Source organism: Panicum virgatum, chromosome 9K, assembly GCF_016808335.1.
Source record: "Panicum virgatum strain AP13 chromosome 9K, P.virgatum_v5, whole genome shotgun sequence".
Classification (NCBI taxonomy): Eukaryota; Viridiplantae; Streptophyta; class Magnoliopsida; order Poales; family Poaceae; genus Panicum; species Panicum virgatum.
In genome coordinates this window covers 23,965,313-23,991,056 of record NC_053144.1, presented here as the reverse complement: position 1 = coordinate 23,991,056, position 25,744 = coordinate 23,965,313, and the positions used below count along the sequence as shown (strand labels likewise).

Below are 25,744 nucleotides of genomic sequence, written 5' to 3'. Positions count from 1 at the left end.
TATAGAATTAGTGGACCTATGTGCCAACTTCAAGGCATTACATTGAGCAAGATTGAGTGGGGTTTAAGGGTTTGATTTGGCTAAAATTCATTGAGCAAGAATTGGGTTCAGAAACATAGCGCTGTTCTGAACTACTTGAATTTAAAATTAATATATTACAGATCAGGATGAAGAGGTCCATATCGATAGGGATAAACTGAGAGCCCTGGCATGAGATAATTGGTGTTCAGGATTACAAATGGCATTCCCATCAACGATGCTATGCATTAGAGATGAAAGCCAAGCATCGGTACCGCAATTAATTACAAACCCCAGAATTCATTAAATGTAAGTGCATTGAAATATCTTGGGGAGGAGCTAGAAGACTGATGATGGATAAGTGCCTGGTATGCCTCTTGCATGGTTGGCCTTGCTTGCGGAGAAGGTTGCAGGCAAGAACATGCCACCTTTATAAGGTGAATTATGGTCTCTGCTTCTGTCACGGTTGGTGCTAAAGGTCGTTGGTCCAGGATTTCCATAAGTAGCATATGTTGCTCTCCTGATGCAAGCTGATTCAAAAGATCCCTTGGATGCTTCCCCATCACCACCTCTAGCAAAACCACTCCGAAGCTATAAACATCACATTTCTCTGTCACGATAGATGTGTAAGACAGCTCTACACCAAACAATGCTAGAATTAGGTCTCAGTGGAGAGATATAAATAGTTCTGGTGTTAGGAGAATGTACATCTTTCTTCTTAATGAAATGATGGGCAACTACCCTACATTTTTTAGAAAAAGAATATACATACCAGGAGCTATATAGCCATATGTCCCAGCTAGCGCACTCCAGTTTGATGAATCCGGTTTCAAAATCCTTGCTGTGCCAAAATCTGATACATAACCCTTGAATCTAGCATCAAGTAAGATATTGTTGCTTGTGATATCTCGATGAATTATAGGAGGATTGCAGTCATGGTGAAGATAAGATACCGCTTGAGCCACATCTTTTGCAAGACTAGCCCTCTTTTGCCAATCCAACTCCTTTGCTAGTTCCTCATTTTCTAACATCATATGGAGGTTCCCCTGTTCTATGTAGTCACAGACAAGAAACTTGAACTGTGAATGAGAGCAGAATCCATACAACTTGACAATGCTTCGATGTCGGACCTTTGTTAATACTTCAATTTCACTTCGAAATCTTTTTTCATCAGACAATTCCTCATCGATTTGGTGAAGCTTCTTGACAGCTACTATTTGCCCATCTTGGAGATGTGCTTTGTAGACCTTACCATATCCTCCTTCTCCAATAACGTAGTTATCATTAAAATTTTCTGTTGCCCTGATGATATCCTCGAATGCTAGTTTTCCATCATAATTCCATACAGAAAATATTTGCCTTTCTTCGGTAGTTGTAGTTTCTTGAAGTTGTCTCTTGTTGTGAATAAGCATTATAGTGATAATGGTTACAAGAAGAATGATTGAACTTAGTGGAATAACAATTGATAATACCAGTGTAAGTTGCTTTCTTCTGTGAACTTCTGGTAGTGGAGTCAAGTGGCATGTCGGTAGGCCCAATAGATCACAACAGATACCTTTATTGTGGAGAAACCAGTCCAGTGATGCATTTTGGAAAACACGTCCTGCTGGTAGTGGTCCTTCCAAAGTGTTGTAGGATACATCAAACACTGTTAGGCTAATCATGCTTTCAAATGAAGCCGGAATGCTTCCAGTGAACTGATTGTGAGATAAATTCAGAATCTCTAGCATGTGTAACCTTCCAAGTTGTTGTGGTAGAGAACCATTAAATTCATTGTTGCTAAGATCTAAAATGGTCTGTAGGCTTGTCAAACTTCCAATTGCATCAGGTAAATTTCCACTCAAGTTGTTGCTGTTCATATTCAAGAACTGTAGTTTAGTGCACCTACCAATTTCCCGTGGTATCGATCCATTCAAATGGTTCCCTGATATGTCAAGGTATGCTAAATTGCTCATTTTCCCAAAGTCCGCCGGTATAGGTCCAGATAAATGATTTGATGCCAAACTCAAGTTCAGTAAATTTGTCATATTGCTGAGGTCGCGTGGAATCTCACCAGTAATAAGATTATTATGGAGTATTAGTGACCCAAGGTTGGACAATTTAGAGAGATCAGGAGGTATTTTCCCTGTGATCATATTATTTGCGAGATTGAGATACTCTAGGTGGGGACAAGAGCCCCAATTTGGTGAGAGTTGTCCTGAGAGCCGATTGGACATCAAACGTGCAAATTTAAGTTTTGGATACACCCCAAAATGTTGAGATATATCCCCTGTGAGCTGGGTCCCAGCAAGGAAGAGAAGATACAAACTTGTGCATGTCCTCAGGCTACTTGGAACAGGGCCACTAAACATATTCCAAGCAACGCCCAAGACTGATAGTTTGTTGCCCAGACATACATTTGCTGGCAAAGGCCCAGAGAATGAATTATTTGACAGCTCGAACCTTTCCATGCCATGATTTCCTAGGTCCTTAGGAAGATTACCTGATAGTTTGTTATTTTTCATTGTCAAATGTTGGAGTTTTTTCAAATTCTGGAATGTTGATGGGATGGACCCGAATAATTGGTTGTCATCCAAGTACAAAAATTGAAGTTGCAGTAGATATCCAATTTCACTTGGGATGGAACTGGTAATTTCGTTTTGGTACAAGGACAGTGTTATGAGCTTGGTAAGATTTCCTAAGCTCGCGGGTATAGCCGATAGTTGATTGTTGGAGAGCACGAGATATTTCAAATTGTTAAGCTTCCCTACTTCTGATGGTATGGCTCCTGACAACTCATTATCATACAAATAGAGACTATTCAATTCTGTCAAGTTCCAAAGAGTTGCGGGTATCTCACCGCTTAAGATATTGCTGCTTAACTCAAGATCTTTCAAGTGGACAAGCTTCCCAAGTTCTAGTGGTATAGCTCCGGCCAACGCATTACCATACAAATATAGAATATTCAGTTTGGTCAAGTTTCCAAGTGTCGCAGGTATCTCACCGCTTAAGGTATTGTTGCTAATTGACAAGACCTGTAGATCCAGGAGACTTCCTATCTCCTTGGGAATGGCACCTGATAGCATGTTCTGGTGCACTTCTAGAATGTTTAACATAGTTAGATTTCCCAAGGTCTTAGGGATGGTGCCTGTGAGGTTGTTAAATGACAACATCAGTGTACTAAGATTCTGTAGGATTCCGATCTCAGATGGTATTTCTCCTGTAAGACTGTTGCTCCTGAGGTCAAGGTACGAGAGCATGGATAAAGAAAAAATGTTTGCTGGGATGGGGCCAAGGAGACTATTGTCATTGAGATTTATATACGTGAGGAATGGAAGAGACGAGAAGTTGAGCTCACCGAGCTGTCCATGGATGTCAGCACTCGGTAGAGAGATGTTGGTCACCACCCTGGGCGTATGATTGCCGTGGTGAACAGCACTACACATGATGCCAGTCCAGTTGCATGGACTGGTATGGTCTTGCCAAGAGCTCATTTGCATTGGGGAGCTCGAGAGAGCCGGCTTCCAGTGAAGAAGGGCCATTTGTTGGGATTTCAGTGAGATGCCTCCATGCTGCCGTGCATGGGGTTGAAGGCAAAGAAGGCATGATACGAACAGTAAAAGCAGCCGCATTGGCATTTTGTTTTCAGGGGAATAGGATTATGGTTACAAAAGTTTGTAGGTCCTTGGCTGAGAGACCATTTGGTTATTTAGATTGCCAAGCAGTAGTGCTCCTCTCAGAATATATAGTAGTGTTGTGGTGTGTCCATTGTTGAAGGATGCATGCATAGTTGCCGTAGTTGACTGGGAGGCACAATTTCTTGACTGCTTCTAGCTAGTCCTCTTGACTGACCGAAAGTGTGTGGAGGGATCCGGCTGTAAGTCTTGAGGGTTGTCTACCCTCGTTTCCATGTCATCAGGTCACGTTCTTACATGTATTTCTTTTTATTTTCAGATGCTTTCCTTTATATCTTATAATTAGAAATTTTAGAGTGCTTGAAATTAATGAGAGCCATCCATCCGATGAAATCAAACGGTGAAAGTACCGAGAAGTACCAGGAAGTACCTATAAGAAAGTACTAGGAAGTACCAATTTGGTAGGACCAAGTACCAATTTGGCGGGACCATGTACCGAAATAGTGGGACCAACAACTCTATATAAACAAGGTACTTCCCGGTACCTTCCGGTACTTCCCGGTACCTTCTGGTACTATACAAGTACCGTATACATATATATTGTGTATGATGACGGGAACTATTTCTGTTGTCACCTAGTTTTGAAGGTTTGCGTCGTTTAGGATCGGAAACACGTTCAAAATGTCAAAAATTGGGAATCCAAATATACGATCAATTGTACAAAAAAAAAACCCCTTAGCCAACAAGGCTATGTTCAGTTCATACGTCCAAAGTAAATCTTAATAGCGAGGGAGACCAAATAGGGAGGGCTATATATGATCTTTTATACACATCATAGTTGCTTTTTTTGTTGTTGTTGTGATGAAGCATGCACACCAGTACGGGTTCAAGTCTCCAGTTCATGACGAGTGCTTGTTTCATGGCACTGTTTTTTAGTGGTATAGATGTTCGTCGACAACAAATAAAATGGATATATATGTGTTGTGACTTTATCAATCTTAAGATATGTTGACCTAATATCTATCTCGAATGTGACCATATAGGGTGCATGTGAGTGTGTTTGTATATGTCTAATGAGCGTCAATATGTGTATATTTTCTTATGAAATTCTATAAATGTAAACGTTATATTTCGCCAAAAGAGTTACATAGAGACTCCCTAGTTGGTCTCCGGTGTCACCATCTCTTCTCTCTATACTATATATCTCTTTCATGCATGGAATGCCTAGTTGGTCTCCTCCAGCGTCACCATGTCACTCTCCTTTTTACTGACATCCTGACTTATCAGAAGTGTTTGACGGGACACAGGAAGTGAAGTCTTGCAGGTCGTCTATCATTGCCTTTAGTTTTGTGATCTTTAAGTTTCCCGTTTAATTTTATTCCCGACGCCCGGGCATTGGGTACGGTTGCTATAGTGCTATGTAATAGTTTTTGCTATTCATTTCCGAAAGAATATATTTGACTGGGACTTATGTATGCAGTTGTTTTAGCTCAAATTCTGTTTTTTTAGTTTGCCAACATATACCTATTTGGTATTACAAATGTTAATGCTTTTTATCTATGGATTTGATCAAACTTAAGATAGTTTGACTTTGAACAAAACTAGATTGCGTACTTTTTAGGATGGAGGGAGTATAATTTCTTTCCGAAGATCTATATATATATATATGTACATGTATGTGTTGTATTTCACAAAAGCGAGATAGGTAGACTCCCTAGTTGGTCTCCGGTGTCGCCATCTTTTTTCTCTCTATCTCTTTCAAGCATGGACTGTGTTAATCTCCTCCGGTGTCACCATCTCACTCTCGAATTTTTTCTGCCATCCTGACATGTCAAAATAAAGTGTTTGACGGGACACAGGAAGTCTTGCCGATCGTCTGTCCTTGCCTTTCCATTTACGCTCTTTAAATTTCCTTTTTTATTTCAGATATTGTTTAGTTCCGGGGTGAAAAATTTTCAGATATCATATCAGATGTTTCATAGGTTGCCCGAAGAGGTGTTTGGATACTAATAAAAAAAACTAGCTTGGAAACTGTCACTACTACAAAAACAGTTTCCAAAACCGTTGGATTGACATTTGCAAGTGCGGGCGGGCCACCCGCTCCTCGCTCTCGCTTCTACAAATATATGTTTGCAGGAGCTGGTGGAACGCATGCCGCCCCTGGAAAGACTTTTCCAGGAGGGAAGTGTATTTCCAGGCATGGGTGACTCCATCACCCGCCCCTGGAAAGCCACTTCCAGGGGCGGGTGATGGTGTCACCCGTGCCTGAAAATGCTGGTCCCGTCAAAATTTTCAGCAATTCAAATTGGAATTTGTTATTTCCCGTCTGTTTTTTAAAACTTTTAGTTCCTGCTAATTTCACTTTAACGGACTAGTTTGCTAAAATATATAGTACATGAATTTAGTTTAAGCATATAATATAATAATAAGGAAATAAAAACATATATTTACATCATTAGAGTGCCAAATTGTTACATCATGTTTTTCTGCCACACACGAATATCAAATTATCACATGTTTTTGGCTACACACAAAGGTAGTTAGGCTAGTGTGGCAGAACCACTTTGAATTACACCAGTTCGAGTGCGCTAAACATCTAAGCGCACCTCAACCGGTAAAATCATTGGTCTGTCGGGTAACATCCTGATGTAACCACTGAATATTCGATCGTAACACAAGTATACGTCCCACACGAATGCGAGTCACAGATACAATATTTTACATCACATAGATAAGAGGTATAATTTACATCAGAGTTTTAAAGCTAGTAAACTGAAGTTCTAGCTTTTACAAACTTATTTAGAAGATTTTAAAAGAGTTAAAAGTAAGCTACGCTTACTTTAGAAGTTCTGCAGTGGAATTTAAAACACGACTATACACAAACATCGTAGGGTAGATGCCATGGTAAGCCCGAGCATGGCATCATTCAGCCAAGTCATTACTGGTCGAAGATGGTTCCCATTCCATAGATCAGCCAAAAGGTAAAACACTAGGCCAAGTCAAACTAGTGTTTGGGTCTTCCAAAGTCATCTCTGAAAACAAAGTCACCAACAAAACTGAGTATACTAATACTCAGCAAGACTGATCCGACTAAGGGTATATAGTAGCCCCATATCTAGACATGTTAGGCTTGGAAAGGTTCTTGGTTTTCTTTTGCTGAAAAGCAACAAAGAGTATGTCCTTAATTTCAAATTTTAGCTTTCAAATTCTAGTTGTATTAAGCATTCTAGGTATGCACCTATCTATACAAACATGGTAGAGGAATTAATTTCATCCAACCATATTTGGTATCATTATTGTTCCACTTCTTACTCTATGTGGCAAAGGGATCAAGCAGTCTCAATTTTCGCGAGAAACGGACGATTCTGAATCGAATTTCCAACCTTGCAAGGGTAAACCTAACACACACGCTTGGAGCACTGTCGAGTCACTCCCAAGCAACCATTGGTTTCTCATTCCGGTTCATGGATCAGTGTCACTCTCCCCGACTACAGGGAACCACCACATCCCTGCACCCGTGGTGTTGCAACATAAATAAACTTCCTATCTCTAAGAGAGAGTGGAAGGTATGTCCATTTGTCGGGCCGATCAGTTACTAGGCTTACCGCATACTATATTTACGGCACGTGACTAGTACTTTCAAACGCTTAACCACCGCTACCACACACTGCGGCCTTAGCAATTTATCAACATAGACGGATTTCAACCATGAAGCTTGTAACCAAATCCGTTCATGGTCCTTATAGTGATTGCAAGAATGTAAACATTCAAGTCCTATAAAGCTCGTGAGTGACAGACAATCACTTGACTTTTATCGGTCCTATTAGCATAGCATCTATTCAAACTCAGTTTCTAATGTTCAATCAATGGTACCTAGAATTATGCATCTAAGGTTTTCATTCAACTCCAATAACTTAAATACACAAGTAGATAGTAATAATAAATTGCATAATTTAAAATAATAGGATTATGCACCGGGGCTTGCCTGTAGTGGTGTCTATAGAGTCAGTAGGCTTTGGCTCTTCCGAATCGGAGTTCGGGCCTTCAGTTAATTCAACAATATTAGCCTGGGCTTCAGAAATATCCCAGTCTGGTTTTTGGATGAGTTCGTATGTTCCGTCTGCTAGCGGGGTGATTTCTATATGAAATGCAATAGTTGAAAATAGTGAGGTGCTTGAGTATAGCTTTCCTTCACTATAAAGTTGTAATTCAACCAATTAAACAATTCACAGGAAGGATTTAATTAAATCCTTAAAGACATAAACAATACATAGTGAAGAAGATTTTAAAAAAATACAAGCTAGAGTCCACTAATGGGTCTAGAAAAAATTTCATAGAGCTAGACATACTCCATAGAACACATGGCTCAAAGCTCACTCATAGTATAGGTCTAGAACAAAAGATACAAATAAAAAGAGTTATAACTTAACCGTATTTTTAGAATTAGCTACACAAGGATTCAACTCAAACCCACAATATCAAACTTGTAGAGATAATCACAAGGAAAACAACAAAACTAGTTTGACATTTTTCTGATTTTTCTACAATTTCCTAAGAATTTTTGAAGTTCACTAAAAAAGATTGAAAAGGAAAAAATCTTTTTGCAGAAAGGACCCTGGGAAGATTTGAATCCCTTGCAATCGGGTCATTGGTCGGGGTCAGAGGCAGGGGGGTTTGACAGGCCGATTCCAGTGAGGGAGGTCGCCGGCGGCGAGGGGCAAGTGGCCAGGGAGAAAGATTGGCTCAAAGTGCACCTGTTGGAGGGTTTGGGTGGGGTGCGGGATGGCTAGAGGGGGCTTGTCGGCGAAGAGCAGAGCGCGGCGGCGGGGGCGCTCGTCGACGGCGTGCTCCGGTGAGGGAAGGGCGAGGATGAGGGGCTGGTTAGCTTCACAGGGTCAAGGTGAAGCTAACAAAGGGGTTGTAGTGGTCGGGGTGGTGCTGTAGCGGCGGGTCGGCTGCGGGCCGAGCTCGCCGGAGTTGGAGAAAGGGGTGTGGCGGTGTACGCCGGCGATAGTGCCCGGCCAGGGCTATTTATAGGCCAGAGGTGAGGAGGATAAGCAAGAGGAGGAGTTCAGGGGATGAATTCGACCGAGGAGAGGCGAAATCGATGGCGGGGTAAGCTTCTCCATGGGTGGCCGGCGAGGTGGCATGCAGAGGAGCCTCGGGACGGCGTGGCGCGGGGCTAGCAGGCCAGGCAGAGGCGGTGCTAGTGACGGCGGGGCTTCTTGTGCGACATGTGGAGGCGGCGAGGCGGTTTAGGAGGGCGGTTCCAGCGGCAGTCGAGCTCACCAAAATTGGAAGCAGGGGCTGCGAGCTGCGGCGCGGCGTGGAGGGAGGAAGAGGCGCCAGCGAGGAGGGGGTGGGGCCAGGAGGAGCCAGGGAAGTCGGTTGGTGTTCAAAACGGTGGCGCAGGGCAGCCGGCGGGCGGGGAAACCGGCGGCGGCGGCGCTGTAGAGACTCCGGCAAGAGGCAGAAGAAAGGCTGGAAGGACTAGTTTGCAAAATAGGAAAAGTTCAGGGGCTTGAGTGTAAACTAAAATTTGCCACTAAACTAGGGCTCAAATGAAAAAGTGCCCAAAATGAAAGTTGTTTAGTTTTTCAAGATATACAACTTTCATGTTGTGCAAATTTGCACTAGATCAAAGGATTTGAAGATATTTTCAAAAATTCAAATGAACTCTAATTAATAAAAGAAAAAACACTTTTTGATAGCAAAATCACAACAACTTTGGACTAAATTGCAATAAAGCTACTAAAGTAATGATTACTAGCACATTTGCAAGAAAGCCCTTCACAAAGTTGAAATTATTCCCTAAGTCAAACTCTTTTGCAAAAAGGGATTGGTAATTTTTCATAATTACAAAAATACCCCTAATTTTGCACTGAAATTTTTAGCCTTTAAACAAGGATAAACACAAAGTTCACACATTAGACTATGATTTAAAGACTAGACACCTGAGGTGTCACAGCTAGGCTCCATACTTTTGATTCTCCTAATGTATTTATCATATTGTGCTAAATAGTGTTCTGGATGATAATATACACCCCTCGGATTTACCACTTCATGCAAAATAAAACGGCATAAATCGGCACAAACATTTAGAAGTTCTTGCTCATGAAGTCCGCGACTGTGATGCGCAACAACCTGCAAGTATATTCCACGAAAAAAATTAAGCAAGTGTTAGAGCACACAAAAGAATGCAATGCAATATACATATATATGTATATACATCCATATATATGAAAGGTAGGCCCTTACGCGTTCGGGATCACAGGCGTATCTCCTGAGCATCCTCATATATTCGCACACGTAATACCTGCAGTATATAGAACCACTTAGTTGCTTGTAGCATGGAAAGTTTGTGTGTATGGTCATTTCTTTTGGTTTCTTTGGATTACGAGCCCCTCCTTTGTCAATGTAGTGTTTGTAAGCTCTCTGTTTTGAAAAAAAAATGAGATGAAGTTAGTATCTATGTAATCTTTGGTGTAAGTGCGTGTAAGTGTGCACAACAATAATACACACACACACACACACACACACACACACACACACACACACACACACACACACACACACACACACACACACACACACACACACACTAACTTTTGTAGGACGAATATGAATTCTTTGTATTGATCTTGGGCATAATCCAATGAGTCAAATATGATCACATGTCCCATCTTTGGGTCTATTAATAAAGCAATCCAGTGACGATTGCAAAAATATTATATAAGGTTTTTCTATCTTTTCGGCCATGAAGGAGAAATTATATTTATTCTAACAAATGGATGAAATTTAGACTCACCCGAAGTATCCGCATTATCTGTTCGTATCCGATCCGTTTTCACCCTATTTGTATTTGTATCTGCATTATCTGTTCGTATCCGATCCGTTTTCATCCCTACTAGTGCCTCATGCAGGCAAGCCCAAGTGAATTTAGATAGGGTGCATGAGAAGAAGATATTATCAGAATTCTCCAAAAACCCACAGATGGCACAGTTTGTGGTCCCCTTCCATTTCATCCTCTTCAGGGTAGCTCCAGACTGGACTCTATTCTGACATACTAGACACATAAACATGTACCTTAGCTTTTATTGGTAGCTTGCTTTTCCCCAATGGCCCCATTCATTTGTTAGACACCCCTATGTGTGATAGCTGTTTGTACATCCATTTGGTAGTGTAATTCCCTGATCTTTTTAGCGACCATGTCACCTTGTCATGTGCGTCATTCAGCTGAGTGTCTTTTAGCATGTCGAGCACGGATTCCCATTGCAGGATCTCATCTTGGTCAAGTGGTCTTCTGAAATCTATTATCCACTCCCCCTTTTCCCAACATTCGCTCACCAGGCATTGCTTTTTTCTGTAGTATTCGTAGAGCCGTGGGAATATCATCTTTAAGGTCACTTCCCCTACCCAGGCATCATCCCAGAAAAAGGACATTCTTCCTGGTGTTTAACTTAAAGGACGACCCCATTTAAACTTGTGCTTCACCTTGTTAACCTCCTGCCAGAACTGTGACCCCCCCCCCCCCCCCCCCCCGGTTTTGCATACTGGTAATGCTTTGTTTCTTAGATATTTATTTTCTCTAGCAATTGGCACCACACGTTGTTTTCCCCATGATTGTACATCATCCACACCCATTTTAGTAGAAGGGCTTCGTTCATAGTCCTAGTATTAATTATTCCTGCTCCCCCAAAGTCTTTCAGTAAGCATTATTTTGGCCTACTTCACCATGTGATATTTGCAATGCTCTTCATCTCTCGAGGTGAGCAGGCAAGCATCGAAAATGACCAAAAGCAATGCAGGAACAAGCTTTGTACAGGGTCGTGCACGTGGTAGGCTATTCCCTGACGCCTTCCACTCCAACAAATTGAGCTGAAGACTAATACCTTTGCTCGTTGCTGCGTGTTCTGGAAAACTCATGACAAGAAGTAAGGAACTAGTGTGTTATAATACGTACGGTGCAGGATACCTAGTATATATAGTGCTGCTACCTTGGAGGCATCACTGGGTACAATACTCTCGGTTGGTCAAGAGATGAATGTGATGAGTAGTGCAATTTATTTGGTATTTAATATACAATATTGACATTCTCTAAAAACACAAATAGATTTTGATCACAACCGCAAGAACACAACGAGAACATAACTTAGGACCGGACTCTCTGATCACACTTAATACTATTCCCTTTAATTTTCAAATTACTATTCGTTTTGACTTTTCTAGTATACAACTTTTGTTACGTATAATGTTTTTTAGTACATAACTTTTGTAACGTATCTAGACATAGCAAATATATCTAGGTGTTATTAACATTTTTTACATGAAGGAGAATATCCTATCTTGAACATTCACATGTGAATGTCTATGACCACAAAGGAATAAATGTGCCACATAACCAGAAATTACACAAGTACTTAGACTCCAAACATCCAAACGGAGAACATAAAAGGCGGGAAAGAAAGAAAACTTGAAAGACTAAGATTCAAATTTTTTCTACATCTTTATTTTCTTCAATCTTGTTTTGGTCTTCATGTAGTAATAAACATCTCACATCAACCGTCTTCTTATAAATGTTGACATAGCATATATCTAGGTGCATAACAAATGCTAGGAATGTTGAGAAGTCAAAACAAATAGTAATTTGGGATGGAGGGAGTCGACCCCACAACACCAATTAAGAAATGAAGTTGAATTGGTCATATATATATATATATATATATATATATATATATATATATATATATATATATATATATATATATATTCATGCGGGTTCTAGCTGGAAGTCCGGACATTAATTTTGGTGCTCCGCCGCCTATGGTTGTAAATCGCCTTGGCAGCATGTGGCGGCTAGATTAGAGATCTGTGCCGCCGCTGCCAACACGTTTGGTGCAACGCAGTTCTTGTGGTTTTTCAGCAAAACTGTGCTATGGATCGGATGGTTTTCCCGCAAGTTTTTCTTTGTATATTTGGAAACTTATTTGGAAATTCTATCCTTATATATTAAGGACACTCTTATTAGTTGTTACCATACTTATATCGACTAAGTTGAATCTTCTTTGTCAATCTTTTTTTGAAATGAATCAGGCAGGAGAGCTGCCAATTATGTTAAAAATAAGAATAAACTCAGACTGGACGAACAACCAGAAACAACAACAGCCGGTTGGATTGAGATATCAATCCGCGCCACACAACGCCAACACACTACTCAAATCATGTACACAACATTCTATTCCTTGTCGATCTGGTTGAGCTACAAAAAGTAGAGTGGTATCTGCTTGGCTAAACTTAATGTTCCGTGATGCCTTCTGTTCCTACATTTGCATGTAGCGTTCCATCCATGCATTTCACGTTAGTTCTTCCCGCTGGTGCCAGGAGGAGACGAGCGAGATGGCATGGGTATATAACGTTCAGAATTATTACAAGGAGTTCGTTGTTGTGGGCCTTGCCCATTTGCGCATTGATTGATTGAGAGCATTGGGCCTACGCAAGATACAAGCAATTCAGTCAGATGCAAATTCAGTTGTGGCCCTTGCTAATTTGCATTGGTCACATATCTAGTTGGAAAAAGTCTATTTTATCTACCTGGACACAGAGCCATGTCCATGATTCCTCCCTAAATCGGAAAACCGGGTGAACTACCTCCCTCAACGTTCAAAACCGTTCAATTTACCTCGCTACCCTGGTTATAAGTGGTTTTCAAAGGTATTTTTGTCCTTTTCAATTAAAAATAAATCTCGTAAATACATAATGAGGTTATTAAACTACGAAAAATATCCTTAAACTTCTAAAATTCAAAGAAAATAATAGAGATGGATTGGGACACAAGAAATCTAAATAAAATATTTAAACTAGTAAAAATGCTTATAATTTTGTTAAATTTTTAGATTTAGCTCTATCGAAATAGAAAATATATCCAAAATTTAAAATATATATTAAAATATATTAATCTATATATAATTACATCTTTCGTAATAATTTTTTTATTATGTAAAGATGCAATTAAAAAATTATATGATGGTTTAATTTTTTGGATATATTTTTTATTTGCTAGAGCTAAATTTAAATTGTAGATTTTTTTTGCTCCCAATCCATGTCTGGAAAGTTTCTTGTATTGTTAGGAGCTTAGCGATTTTTTCGTGGTTTAATAAGTATTTACAAAAATTTATTTATAATTGAAAAAGATAAAACCGCTTCAGCGCAGTGTGACAGTGTCCATGGAGGGTAGGGAGGTAAAGTGAACAGTTTTGAAAGTTGAGGGAGGTGGTGCATCCGATTTTTGAGTGTAGGGAGGAATCGTGGATTCAGCGTAGTGTTCTGGGAGGTAAAACAAACTTTTTCCTTTCTGGTTCAACTCCTGGAGCCCACCAGGCCGAATCTGACGAGGGAGTTTCGTATATTTGCCGGGCCGAAGGAAACGATGTTTTTTCTATTTTTATATTTGTTAAAAATGTTTTTTACATAAATATATTTTTGGTTTCACAATTTACAGTTTTATACCCTTACCGCCCGGCAGGGGGGCGGCCGGCCCCCTGCCGGGCGGTAGGGACCTATATGTAATTAAAATTTAAGTTTTATCGCATGGAGGCCCCTACCGCCCGGTGGAGGGGCGGCAGGCAGACCGACCGCCCGGCAGGGGGGCGGCAGGCTTCCTCCCAATATAAAAGCTGAGGTCCCCCCACCTGCATTTGCAGCAAATAACATCCATAGAGAGAAAAAAGAGAGACGTGGGGTGAGGGAGGGAGTTGCAATAGCGAAGCCGTGTCGGATTTTAGATCCGAACAGCAGGTAACTAATATTTCTCAACTTTGTCATTCTAAATTTTTTGTATTTTTAATTCTGTGATTAGTGTTTTTTATAATTGTAACCGCTTAGGGTTCGGATTAGTGGTTATAATTGAAGCCGTACCATGGTTTTAGAAACTAGTTTAATTAAAATTAAGTCTTTGAATGGCCAGATATGTCGAGCAAGGTGGCGTTTCAAGTTCATTACGGTGATTTCTATAGAATTACTCGTGATTCCTATGGAGTAAATCTATCAGCATTGGAACGAAGATAGTGCAGTCTAGATAAACCCCTAGAGAGGAGTTTTGGTTCCATACGCAAATGGCTTCACGGGAAGTTTAATGTGAATCCAAAGATCCATTTGCTTACGGTTCATACCGTGACTTCCTGGGAAACAAATGGGGATTTCTGGGAGTTGACGCTTATAAGTAGTACGGAAGAATGGAAACATTATATGCACGCAGCTCTTCAAAGAGGGTGGCCTCTTGCAATGGTAATTCAGATTCACCAGAAGGTCGGTGATTTAGGTGAAGGATCAACACACGCAACATATGATTGGAATGAAGAGTTGGAAGAGGATAAAGAAGAAGAGAATGTACAAGCTCTAGAACCAGAACCAGAACCACATGGTTTAGCAGATGAAGGCGAGCGGATACCTAGAATTGTGGAGGACATGGAGAAAAAGGACCAGGATGCACAAATAATGGAACAATGTGGGGACTCATCGGACGATGAGGACGATGAGCGCTTCCCAGTGCTAGGTGAATGGCATGAAGAGGGTTTTGGGAATCCAGTGGTACAAGATATTAGATGTCCAGAGTTTGAATACAGAGTGAATGAGGTCATACAAGGGGCAAAGTATCGTACCATTGAAGATGTGAAGGATGCTGTGAAGGTCTGGGCTATATCTCTAAGGAAGGAATTCAGAGTGTTGAAGTCTAGCAGCAAAGAATACGAGGTGAGGTGTGCAGATAGAGACTGTACATGGCGAGTGTATGCCTACAAGGGGAAGTTCAAAACACACTGGGAATGTTCAATTGTTACACCACATACTTGTAGATTGACAGGTGTTGTGGGACATCACCGTAATATCACATCTACTTTCGTGGCCAAGAAGATGTATGGGGTGATTCTTGACAAAATGGATTATGAGTCTGCATTGATAATTAGGGACATTGAACAGAATTTCCAGTATGTGATCAGCTATGCAAAGGCTTGGCGGGCTAAACAAAAAGTGTTTGAGATGCGGTTTGGCACTTATGAGGCTTCATATGACAACCTACCTCGTATGCTTGAAGCAATTGTGCATAGAAATCCTAGAAGTACTTTTGATACATACAGTGTACCGAGCTTGTCAGGGGGCCAAGCATTTTGCTGCGAGCTTTCTTCTGCATTGGTGCATGTGTGAGGGCCTTCATTTACTCCCTTCCTGTTCTGTGTATTGACGGCACTTTCCTGACAGGGAAATATAAGGGAACAATATTGACGGCGACCGGAATTGATTGCAACAAGCAGATAGTTCCCATCGCCTTTGCCTTTGTTGAGAATGAGAACACAGAAAGCTGGTATTGGTTTCTTGAACGTCTGAAGAATCACGTTGTTGCTGGAAGGACTAATGTTTGTCTTATCAGTGATAGGCATGCAGATCTCCTTGCAGCTATAAGGCAGCTCCAAGAAGGTAGTCCATTTTCACCTCCTATATGGCCAGATGTTGTCAGTAGGTGGTGTGTGAGGCATATGGCTGCTAATTTTTATGAGCAGTTCAAGAATAAGGATCTGATGAATTTGTTCAAGCGATTGTGCACTCAGAATCAGCAGAGCAAGTTCGATGCTTTGTGGAGTATAATTGATGACATAAGCATCGAATTGCTTAAGAGCCAGACCTCACCATCCAGCAGGAGACGTTCTACAGATTCATTAGTTCGAGCTGCTAAACCATTTACGCAGTGGATTGATGGTGCATCTAAAGAGAAGTGGTCACTTCTGTATGACATAGATGGGAGGCGTTACGGGATCGAGACGACCAACCATACTGAGTGTTACAATATGGTAATGCATCGTGTTCGTGGATTTCCTCTTGTTGGCATTGTTAAGTTCATCATGTATGAATGTGTAAGGTATTTTAGGGAGCGGTACGCATCAGCCGCTTCCTTACTTCATGATCTAGGAGTGCGCTTTTACGGAAGGGTCAATGAGTACATGGAAAAAAATGGAAAAGGCTCGATTTCACTCAGTTATATCGATGGGCACAAAAGAGCAAAGGTTTGAGGTATCATGCAAGGACAGGACCGGACAGGGTGTCCGCAGACAAAGGGTAGTTCAAGAAGTTTTGAAAACCATTGACGGGAGGGTGTTCTACAGATGCCAGAAGCCAAAAGTGCATCACTTACCATGCTCCCATGTCATTGTGGCTTGTTCTGTATCTGGGTTAGATGCTGCGTCATATGTTTCTCACTATTTCACAAAGGAAGCCGCTGCACAGACTTGGTGTCATGAGATATACGGCAACACTATTCTAGGACCATTCACTCAACAAAATTCCCATCCAATGCTCATCCCAGATCCAGCTATGAAGAGGGGCATAGGCCGACGGCAGACGCGTCGTATCCAGAACGGAATGGATGAGTCCGAGGTTGGAAAGAAGAAAAAACGTTGCAACTTGTGTGGAGCAGACAGTCACACTTACAAGAAGTGCCCACAGCTTTCAGTACCCACTGCTGCTGCCGAGGCTGGACCTTCCGGGAATCCCACCTACAAGAATTCGCCGCATCTAGTTATGCACGCAACAGCTTGCAATGTATTTGTGTGTACGAAACTAAGCATATTATGTATATACTATGTCTAGATGTCTTGTTTAATTAGTTGGCAGTGCGTATTTCTCTCGAATTTGGTTGTAACGAATGAAACCTTCAATGTAATTTGTTATGTGGTATTTTGTTTAATGTTCTATTTATATTTCGTTCATTGTATCTTATGTGGTATTGTATCATAGAGCCACACGAGGTTCAAGATTCACAAATAAATATAATCATTGCAATCAAACATAGCAAACATATAAGTATTGCAATTAAAGGTACAGGAGGTCTGCCGTCCCGTCACAATTTGCATCACAATCTAAAACCGATGAACATTATATGTTATAGATCATGTCATGAAATCAACTAGGTTGTCATCCCAGTTGACAGATGGTGGTGCTGCAGGTGGTGTAGCGTGACTTGACGAACCTCTCGACTTTCCCTTTCTCTCTATTCTAGTTCTAGGTTCATGTACAGTGGGACAAACATCATGTGTTGGAGGCATGAAGTCATCCATATCGTCATCCCAGTTAACACAAGTTGGTGCTTGAGGTGGTGCATCATGACTTGACGAACCTCCGGTCATCTGTTTTTGCGGAGGCCAAGAACTATCACCCGAAGATCTTCTCCACCTCCTTCGTCTAGTTTGCGGCATAAGTCCACCGAAGATACATACCAATTTACGGAAATTTGGTATCGATTTCTTAATCAACTCCGTGTCCTCGGGGTAATCCTAGCATATAATTATACAATAATTATACAATTTCGTAAATATGGATTACAAATGACAGACGGGATTAGAACTGAATAAGAGTTACCTTAATGTCCTCGGGGTAATCCTAGCATATAATTATACAATAATTTTACTATTTTGTAAATATGGATTACAAATGACAGACGGGATTAGAACTGAATAAGAGTTACCTTAATGTGCATCTCATACACATCTGACCGCATCTATATCTTACAAGTATTTTGTAAGAATCCAATAACATTAGGATGATTCGCTAGTTCACATACCCTCATGTATATCTTCCGATGTTCTAGCAGGTGTTCCTTTACATCTTGCGTTGTAATACCTCGAAATAATGTGAAATCTTTAAACTCAACTAATTTGGACAACACCATCTCTATCGTACCATCTGATAATACATCCAACTTCTTATTGATTACAAGATGTGTCATGATCTCAAGTATTATACTAGATTTTTCTTCAGTCCATGAAAATCCTCCATAATTGGAGGCAGCCATTGCCTTATGCTGCAATATTTAGAAACAAGTTTAATACTGTATTTCACTATCAAAAACTTAATTCTATTTTAATTTATAATTAATTTAGAAACAAATCTGTAATAAACAGAAATTTTAATACTGAAATGAAATTTTAATACTATAGTATTAATTAAATTAAATTGCTTTACAATATTAATGGATTCATACGTAACTTACCTGCAGATCACAAGTGCGGAATCCGGCAGGACTTCGCTGTTGAAACTCCCTCCCTCACACCACGTCTCTCCTTTCTCCCTCTATGGATGTTGTTTGCTGCAAATGCAGATGTGGGGAGCACCTTAGCTTTTATATTGGGGGGGAGCCTGCCGCCCCCCTGCCGGGCGGTCGGCCTAACTGCCGCCCCTCCACCGGGCAGTAGGGGTCTCCATGCGATAGAACTCAAATTTTAATTATATATAGGTCCCTACCGCCCGGTAGGGGTATAAAACTGTAAATTGTGAAACCAAAAATATATTTCTGTAAAAAATGTTTTTAAAAAATATAAAAATAGAAAAAAGCAAACGAGGAGGAGGCGTCTGCGAACAGTTTTCCTCTCACCAGCCCATTACCAATCCCATAAACCCTTCCGCTCCCCTAACCCGTAGGGTTCCCCTCCCCCCAATTCGCCCGCCGCCGCCGCCGCCGTAGCAACCATGGCGGCTGCCGACACCTCCAAGCCATTCTTCCCCGCGGCGCCGCACTAGGCGCTCCTCCCGTCCCGTGGCGCCGCCGCGCGTGCCTCCCTGGACGGCTCCTACTGGCGCGCCTTCTGCTCCTCCGAGCTCGTCTCCGGTGCCGACTTCCCGGTCACCGACCTCACCTTCGCCCCCGCCCCCGCCGCCGCCACCTCATCCTCCCCAACCCTCGCCGCCGCATGGTACACCTCGCTGCACCTCTCCGGTGACCCGCTGCAGTCGCTGCACCGGATCTCCGTCGCGGGCGACCTCGCCTTCTCCCTGTCCTTCCGCTACGACGGCGCGCTCCTCGCCTGCGGAGACAAGAGGGGCATCGTCCGCGTCTTCCGCGCCGACAAGCCCGCGACGGGGGCCGCCCTCCGCACACTCCGCGCCCACGCCATCGAGACCCGCGTCGTCCGGTACCCGGTCGCCGGCGGGGACAAGCTCCACCTCCTCACCGCCGGGGACGATGCGCTCCTCGCCTACTGGGACGTGCCCTCGGAGACGCCCGTCTTCACCATCCCCTTCGCCCACAAGGACTACATCCGTGGCGGCGCGGCATCCCCGGCCGACCACAACCTCTTCGCCACTGGCTCCTACGACCGCAGCGTCAAGTTGTGGGATGCCCGCACGGGGAACGCTGGCCCGTCTTTGTCCTTCTCCCATGGGGAACTGGTGGAGAGCGTGCTGTTCCTGCCATCCGGCGGGCAGCTGGCCACGGCCGGAAGGAGCGTGGTCAAGATTTGGGACGTCATTGGGGGTGGCCGCCTCGTGCACTCTGTGGAGAGCCATGTCAAGACAGTGATGGCGCTGGCGCTTGGGAAGATGGCCACCACTGGGGAGACGCGGCTCCTTAGTGCGGGCTTTGATGGGTATGTCAAGTTGTCGGTACCCTGCAGCTGGGTACCCACTCCTACTGTGCCAAGACTCGCATAGTTATCCGTAACTACGCCCTAAGGAGCTGAGCAGCCGAACCCCTGGGGTCCGACTCCATCTCACCGGACCAACGGTCCCGGACTCGCTTCCCGCTCGGGGACGGGTCCGGTGTCACCACGTGTCCCAGAGGTGGAAATGCTCAGCACTTGTGGCCGCGGGCCCGGACCCCCGCAGGTGAGTCCGGGACCTCCACGTGCCATCCGAACTCCCGCAGATGGGTCCAGGACCTCCACGTGCCTATCCGGACCCCGTGAGCCCTCGGCTCAGCTAGCTGCTCGGGAGGGGTCCGGAGCCGCCACGTGTCATGCAGACGCGGGCGCGGGCGCAGGCCTTTCGCTGGAAGCTCCCTCACCCACCCGCATTAAGTGCGAGTGGTTGAGGCGGGCTCTGCTGCCTCTGGGCACGGGGCAACTTTTGTCAGTCCACACTGTGGATCGCCAGTTACCGAGGCGGCTCGTCAGTTACCAAGGCAAGCATTAAAGACTCAGCGCCGCGCGCATGGGCGCCGAGTCATGATGACCAGCTACTGACTGGAGCAACAGTGCACGCTGCTACAGTGGACTAAGTCAGTAGTTCGGTGATTCATCATGACCTCGACGCGCGGCTGTAGAGGCTAGACTCTACTCCGATAGGACAGCTCAAGACCATCCCTGGTCAGAAGCTACGCACGGAAGCCGACGACAAGATCTCCGGATCGGAGGCATTGAAGGCCAAAGAGTAGTTTATAATACATCGCCGGGTCCACATGTTGGGGCCCTGCTCAGTGTACGTGCTCCCCTTGGACATATAAAAGGGAGAGCACGCCCGCTAGAACACATAGACACAACACAAGCTCACTCGAGCACACATAGACGCACGCTGGACCCAGACTCAAGCAATACAACACACAGTGGACGTAGGGTATTACGCTCCGGCGGCCCGAACCACTCTAAACCTGCTGTGTTCATCGTGTTCTTACGCCTCTAGATCGAGCACTCCTTGACTGCCCCCAAGCACATCCTACACTTAGAATTAGGCGGGTGCATTCCGCCACCCGGCTGTGGTTTGCCACACCACGACATTTGGCGCGCCAGGTAGGGGCAGCTTGGCTTTCGCTTGATCATCGGCTCGGCATCACCATGTTTCAGGTGGCGAGTGCCCGGGGGCCAGAACTCGCGCGGCAAGAGCCCGCGTCAGCAGGATGGCGACAGCGGGTCATGCTCTCCTAGCTCGTCATCAAGCATGTCTGGGGGAAGCACGGCTTCAACATATCCCAGCTCGCAGCATACCTCACTCATGTGAGGAAGCCCGCTCCGGCGGAAAGCCGACTCCAGTCGCACCAAGCCCGCTCTGGCGGAGACCGCTCGCCACGGTCGCGCAAGTCCACTCCGGTGGCCCGCTCCGGCGGAGACCGCTCGCCACGGTCGCCCAAGTCCACTCCGGTGGCCCGCTCCGGCGGAGACCGCTCGCCACGGTCGCCCAAGTCCACTCCGGTGGCCCGCTCCGGCGGAGACCGCTCGCCACGGTCGCCCAAGTCCACTCCGGTGGCCCGCTCCAGCGGAGACCGCTCGCCACGGTCGCCCAAGTCCACTCTGGTGGCCCGCTCCGGCGGAAAGCCCACTCCGGTCGCACTAAGCCGACTCTGGTGGCTCTCTCCGACGTTAAGCCAACTTCGGTCGCACCCCCGCCTCTACATCTCTGTAAGTCCTACCCTTAGAGGCCCAGCAGGGAATAAAATATTTTCCTTTGTAACTAGGTAGTACTTCCGTGTGGTCCAGTCCGGTGAGCCTCCCTCGTGGAGGGGTCCGGACCTCTGCAAACTAGGTTCAGGGAAGCGTACTCACCCTCCTGGGAGGTCCGGAGCCATGTAGCCGTTTATCCTGGTTCCGTACCCTAAGCCTGCATGCTCTTCCTCCCTAGGGCGAGTACCGTAGTACCTAAGACTGGGGCCCGGAGGTCCGGACAGCTCCGGTCTCATAAACCCGCGTTCTGGCTTACATCGCGCATCTCATGTACATCTAGTTATAAAGGAAAAGTTTATTCTCAGTTCGCCTCTAAGGATGTTACATTTTAATTTCAATCTACGTATTCTGTTTGCGCTAATCCCCACGTGGCTTCTTACTCTTATACGGTGATTGTGGTCCGAATTGAGTTGGCTAGTTAGTGACTTAGCTCGAGACCCCTCATGGAAGAGAGGGGTTCGGACCCCTGGGAACCTGCAGGTTCAGGGAAGCGCACTCATTCTCCGGGGAGATCCGGAGCCGTGTAGCCGCTTAGCCTGGTTCCATACCCTAAGCCTGCACGCACCACCTCCTGTGAATGAGTGTCGTAGTACCTAGGACTGAGAACCTAGAGGTCCGGACTTTCTCTTAACCTAAAGGCCGGCCCCTTGAGCTCCGTTCACTAAGCCAGATGTCTATCTCAAAGGATCACAGCCAACAGGATTTGGGATCCGTGTGCACGCTACTAAGCATCTAACTTGAGTCATGTGCTGGTCCAAACGTGATGATGCAGTAGGTGATCCAAAGGATGGATGACGCAGGACAAGACCCTTGCGGCGCACACCGCTGGGCACCAGAAGCAGCCAAGTTGCTCACAGTAGTGGACCCACCTGCGGGTTCGTTGCCTCTCTCGAGGTGGGCCCGGGGGCCTCTGTCGGTACCCTGCAGCTGGGGTACCCACTCCTACTGTGCCAAGACTCACGTAGTTATCCGTAACTACGCCCTAAGGAGCTGAGCAGCCGGACCCCTGGGGTCCGACTCCATCTCACCGGACCAACGGTCCCGAACCCGCTTCCCACTCGGGGACGGGTCCGGTGTCACCACGTGTCCCAGAGGTGGAAATGCTCAGCACCTGTGGCCGCGGGCCCGGACCCCCGCAGGTCGGTCCGGGACCTCCACGTGCCATCCGGACTCCCACAGATGGGTCCAGGACCTCCACGTGCCTATCCGGACCCCGTGAGCTCTCGGCTCAGCTAGCTGCCCGAGAGGGGTCCAGAGCCGCCACGTGTCACGCAGACGCGGGCGCGGGCCTTTCGCTGGAAGCTCTCTCACCCACCCGCATTAAGTGCGAATGGTTGAGGCGGGCTCTGCTACCTCTGGGCACGGGGCAGCTTTTGTCAGTCCCCACTGTGGATCGCCAGTTACCGAGGCGGCTCGTCAGTTATCAACACAAGCATTAAAGACTCAGCGCCGCGCGTATGGACGCCGAGTCATGATGACCAGCTACTGACTGGAGCAACAGTGCACGCTGCTACAGTGGACTAAGTCAGTAGTTCGGCGCTTCATCATGACCTCGACGCGCGGCTGCAGAGGCTAGACTCTACTCCGACATGACAGCTCAAGACCATCCCTGGTCAGAAGCTACGCACGGAAGCCGACGACAAAATCTCTGGATCGGAGGCATTGAAGGCCAAAGTGTAGTTTATAATACATCGCCGGGTCCACATATCGGGGCCCCGCTCAGTGTACGTGCTCCCCTTGGACATATAAAAGGGAGAGCACGCCCGCTAGAACACATAGACACAACACAAGCTCACTCGAGCACACATAGACGCACGCTGGACACAGACTCAAGCAATACAACACACAGTGGACGTAGGGTATTACGCTCCGGCGGCCCGAACCACTCTAAACCTGCTGTGTTCATCGTGTTCTTTTGCCTCTAGATCGAGTACTCCTTGATTGCCCCCAAGCATATCCTACACTTAGAATTAGATGTGTGCATTCTGCCACCCGGCTGTGGTTTGCCATACCACGACACAAGTACTTTGATTTCGGGAAGCTTAAGATCACTCACTCCTTGCGGCACCCGCAGCCGCTCCTCTCAGTGGCTTGTTCGCCCTGTGGCACTGTGCTGGTGGCTGGGTCTGCCAAAGGGAAGATTTATATGGGCAAGAGGAAGAAGAAGGCCGTTGACGAGGAGGAAGAAGCGAAGAAGGCTGGCAGTGGTGAGATTGTTTGGGTATCGCCAGAGCCTGAGCAGCCAGTGTTGAAGCCAAATTACTTCCGGTACTTCCTCCGTGGACAGAATGAGAAGGCTAAGGAGGGTGACTTTGTGATTGAGAAGCCCAAGAAGGTTAAAATTGCAGAGCATGATAAGTTACTGAGAAAGTTCAGGCACAAGGAGGCTCTGGTTTCAGCTTTGGTTAAGAACAATCCAAGAAACGGTGTGGCTGTGATGGAGGAGCTGGTTGCGAGGAGAAAGCTGGTGAGATGCATTGGGAATTTGGATACAGAGGAACTTGGGCTGCTGCTTGAGTTTCTCCGCCGGAATGCGACATTGCCAAGGTATGCAAGGTTCTTGTTGGGTGTAGCAAACAAGGTTGTGGAGATGCGAGAGGAGGATATCCGATCTGATGATAAGCTGAGGATGCACATCAGGAATCTGAAGAGAATGGTTGGAGAAGAGATCCAGATACAGCACACGTTGCAGGGGATTCAAGGAATGATTTCACCCATGCTTGCACTTGCCGCCAGATGAGAAAGGTACTTTTCTTCATTCGGAGTTTTTGTTATATGTAAGCTTACAATGAGGGCTGCTGTACGCATTATGAGTTGATTTGGAAAACCATGTTTCCTGTTTGTTAGTGAAGTATGCGTACCAGCTGATTGAGTAGTCTTCTGTGCCTAATCTTTTTTGATCCGACAGATCATTCCCAGTTTTGCTCATTTGTTGGTATGCATTTATGCATAATCTGATATCCCCAACAAGCAATGCTTGTAATGTTTGTCTCAATTGTTTTGTTTGTGGTGAGTTGGCTTGAAACTATACTTTGCATGCAGTGTCTGAGCTAAATTTATTACTTTGAGGAAACTGCTAGTTGTGGTGCTCTCACCAATTTGTACATTCCAGGCACTCTACATATAGCTCTGCTGGTTATCTTATCGCTGCTTGCAATTCATATCTCAGTGTATTAGTATAGATTACAACATATTCCTGTGGCAACAGCCTGCATCTTTCATGTTCTTGGTGGTTTCTTTGTCATCAGGGACAGTAGTGCAGGTAGCACCGTAAATCCTTGGAGCTGTTTCTGACAAATGCTGATCAGAGCTGATATGGCAAGTATTTCTTATATGTTTGTGGCTACCGGTGCTGAAATCATAACACAGCTCGTTGTCAAATGCGCATCTCATCTTGACTACAGAATATGTTTGCTAGTGATGTTTACCTGTTAGCTCGTTGAGGGATTGAGATACTACTCTGCATCCTGAAAGTTTTACCTGATATTTACTAATTTTATACCCATCTTTTGGGTATGCTCAATTGCTGACTGAAATCTGAATCTTGCAAGATTATCGTTTGTGGTTCTTTTCACAATTTATAGTGTCTTTCAATAACTACGTAGTTGAACATAATTGGGTGTTCCTTGCTGGCAGCATTCATGCATATCTTGCACTCTTGCAGTAAACGTGACAGGGTAAAATTGCTCCTTCATGTTGAGGGAATTGCTTGTTTTTGGTGCTTGGGTTCAAGAATGAAGCTCTTCATGGATCATTGATTTCTTTACAATTGACAGTTAATTATTCTGTCATCTGGTCGTCACTATCATGTATGCTATGTTTGGAGTTTTTTGTTTGCCCATTTGCTTCTGTGAGATCAATTCAATTTCCTACTTGTTCTGATTTCTGTGATAATGCATGGTGATAAAAGTAATGCTTAAA

The 25,744-nt window shown here is 44.8% G+C and overlaps 1 protein-coding gene, 1 long non-coding RNA gene and 1 pseudogene across 2 annotated transcripts; 1 reads left to right on the top strand and 2 right to left on the bottom strand.

The window, feature by feature from the left end:
- Positions 1–90: 90 nt before the first annotated feature.
- Positions 91–3,690, bottom strand: LOC120650889 (MDIS1-interacting receptor like kinase 2-like). Its single transcript, XM_039928187.1, has 2 exons — positions 791–3,690; positions 91–655 (listed from the first exon to the last, which is right to left on the bottom strand). The coding sequence occupies exons 1-2, from the start codon at positions 3,633–3,635 to the stop codon at positions 303–305; spliced, it is 3,198 nt and encodes a 1,065-aa protein (XP_039784121.1). The 5' UTR covers positions 3,636–3,690; the 3' UTR covers positions 91–302.
- Positions 3,691–9,630: 5,940 nt separating this feature from the next.
- LOC120648603 lies at positions 9,631–10,377 on the bottom strand. The gene is made up of 3 exons (XR_005665013.1): positions 10,239–10,377; positions 9,891–10,067; positions 9,631–9,776 (listed from the first exon to the last, which is right to left on the bottom strand). It is a non-coding gene; the product is annotated as an uncharacterized LOC120648603 (long non-coding RNA).
- Positions 10,378–19,142: 8,765 nt separating this feature from the next.
- LOC120647851 lies at positions 19,143–24,810 on the top strand (annotated as a pseudogene).
- The last annotated feature ends 934 nt before the right edge of the window (positions 24,811–25,744 follow it).

Excerpts from the sequence above, each read along its gene's own strand:
- LOC120650889 (XM_039928187.1), bottom strand. The coding sequence starts at position 3,635 with ATGCCAATGCGGCTGCTTTTACTGTTCGTATCATGCCTTCTTTGCCTT. Across the intron at positions 656-790 it reads ATATGGCTATATAGCTCCTG|AGCTGTCTTACACATCTATC; the intron begins GTATGTATATTC and ends TGTTTGGTGTAG.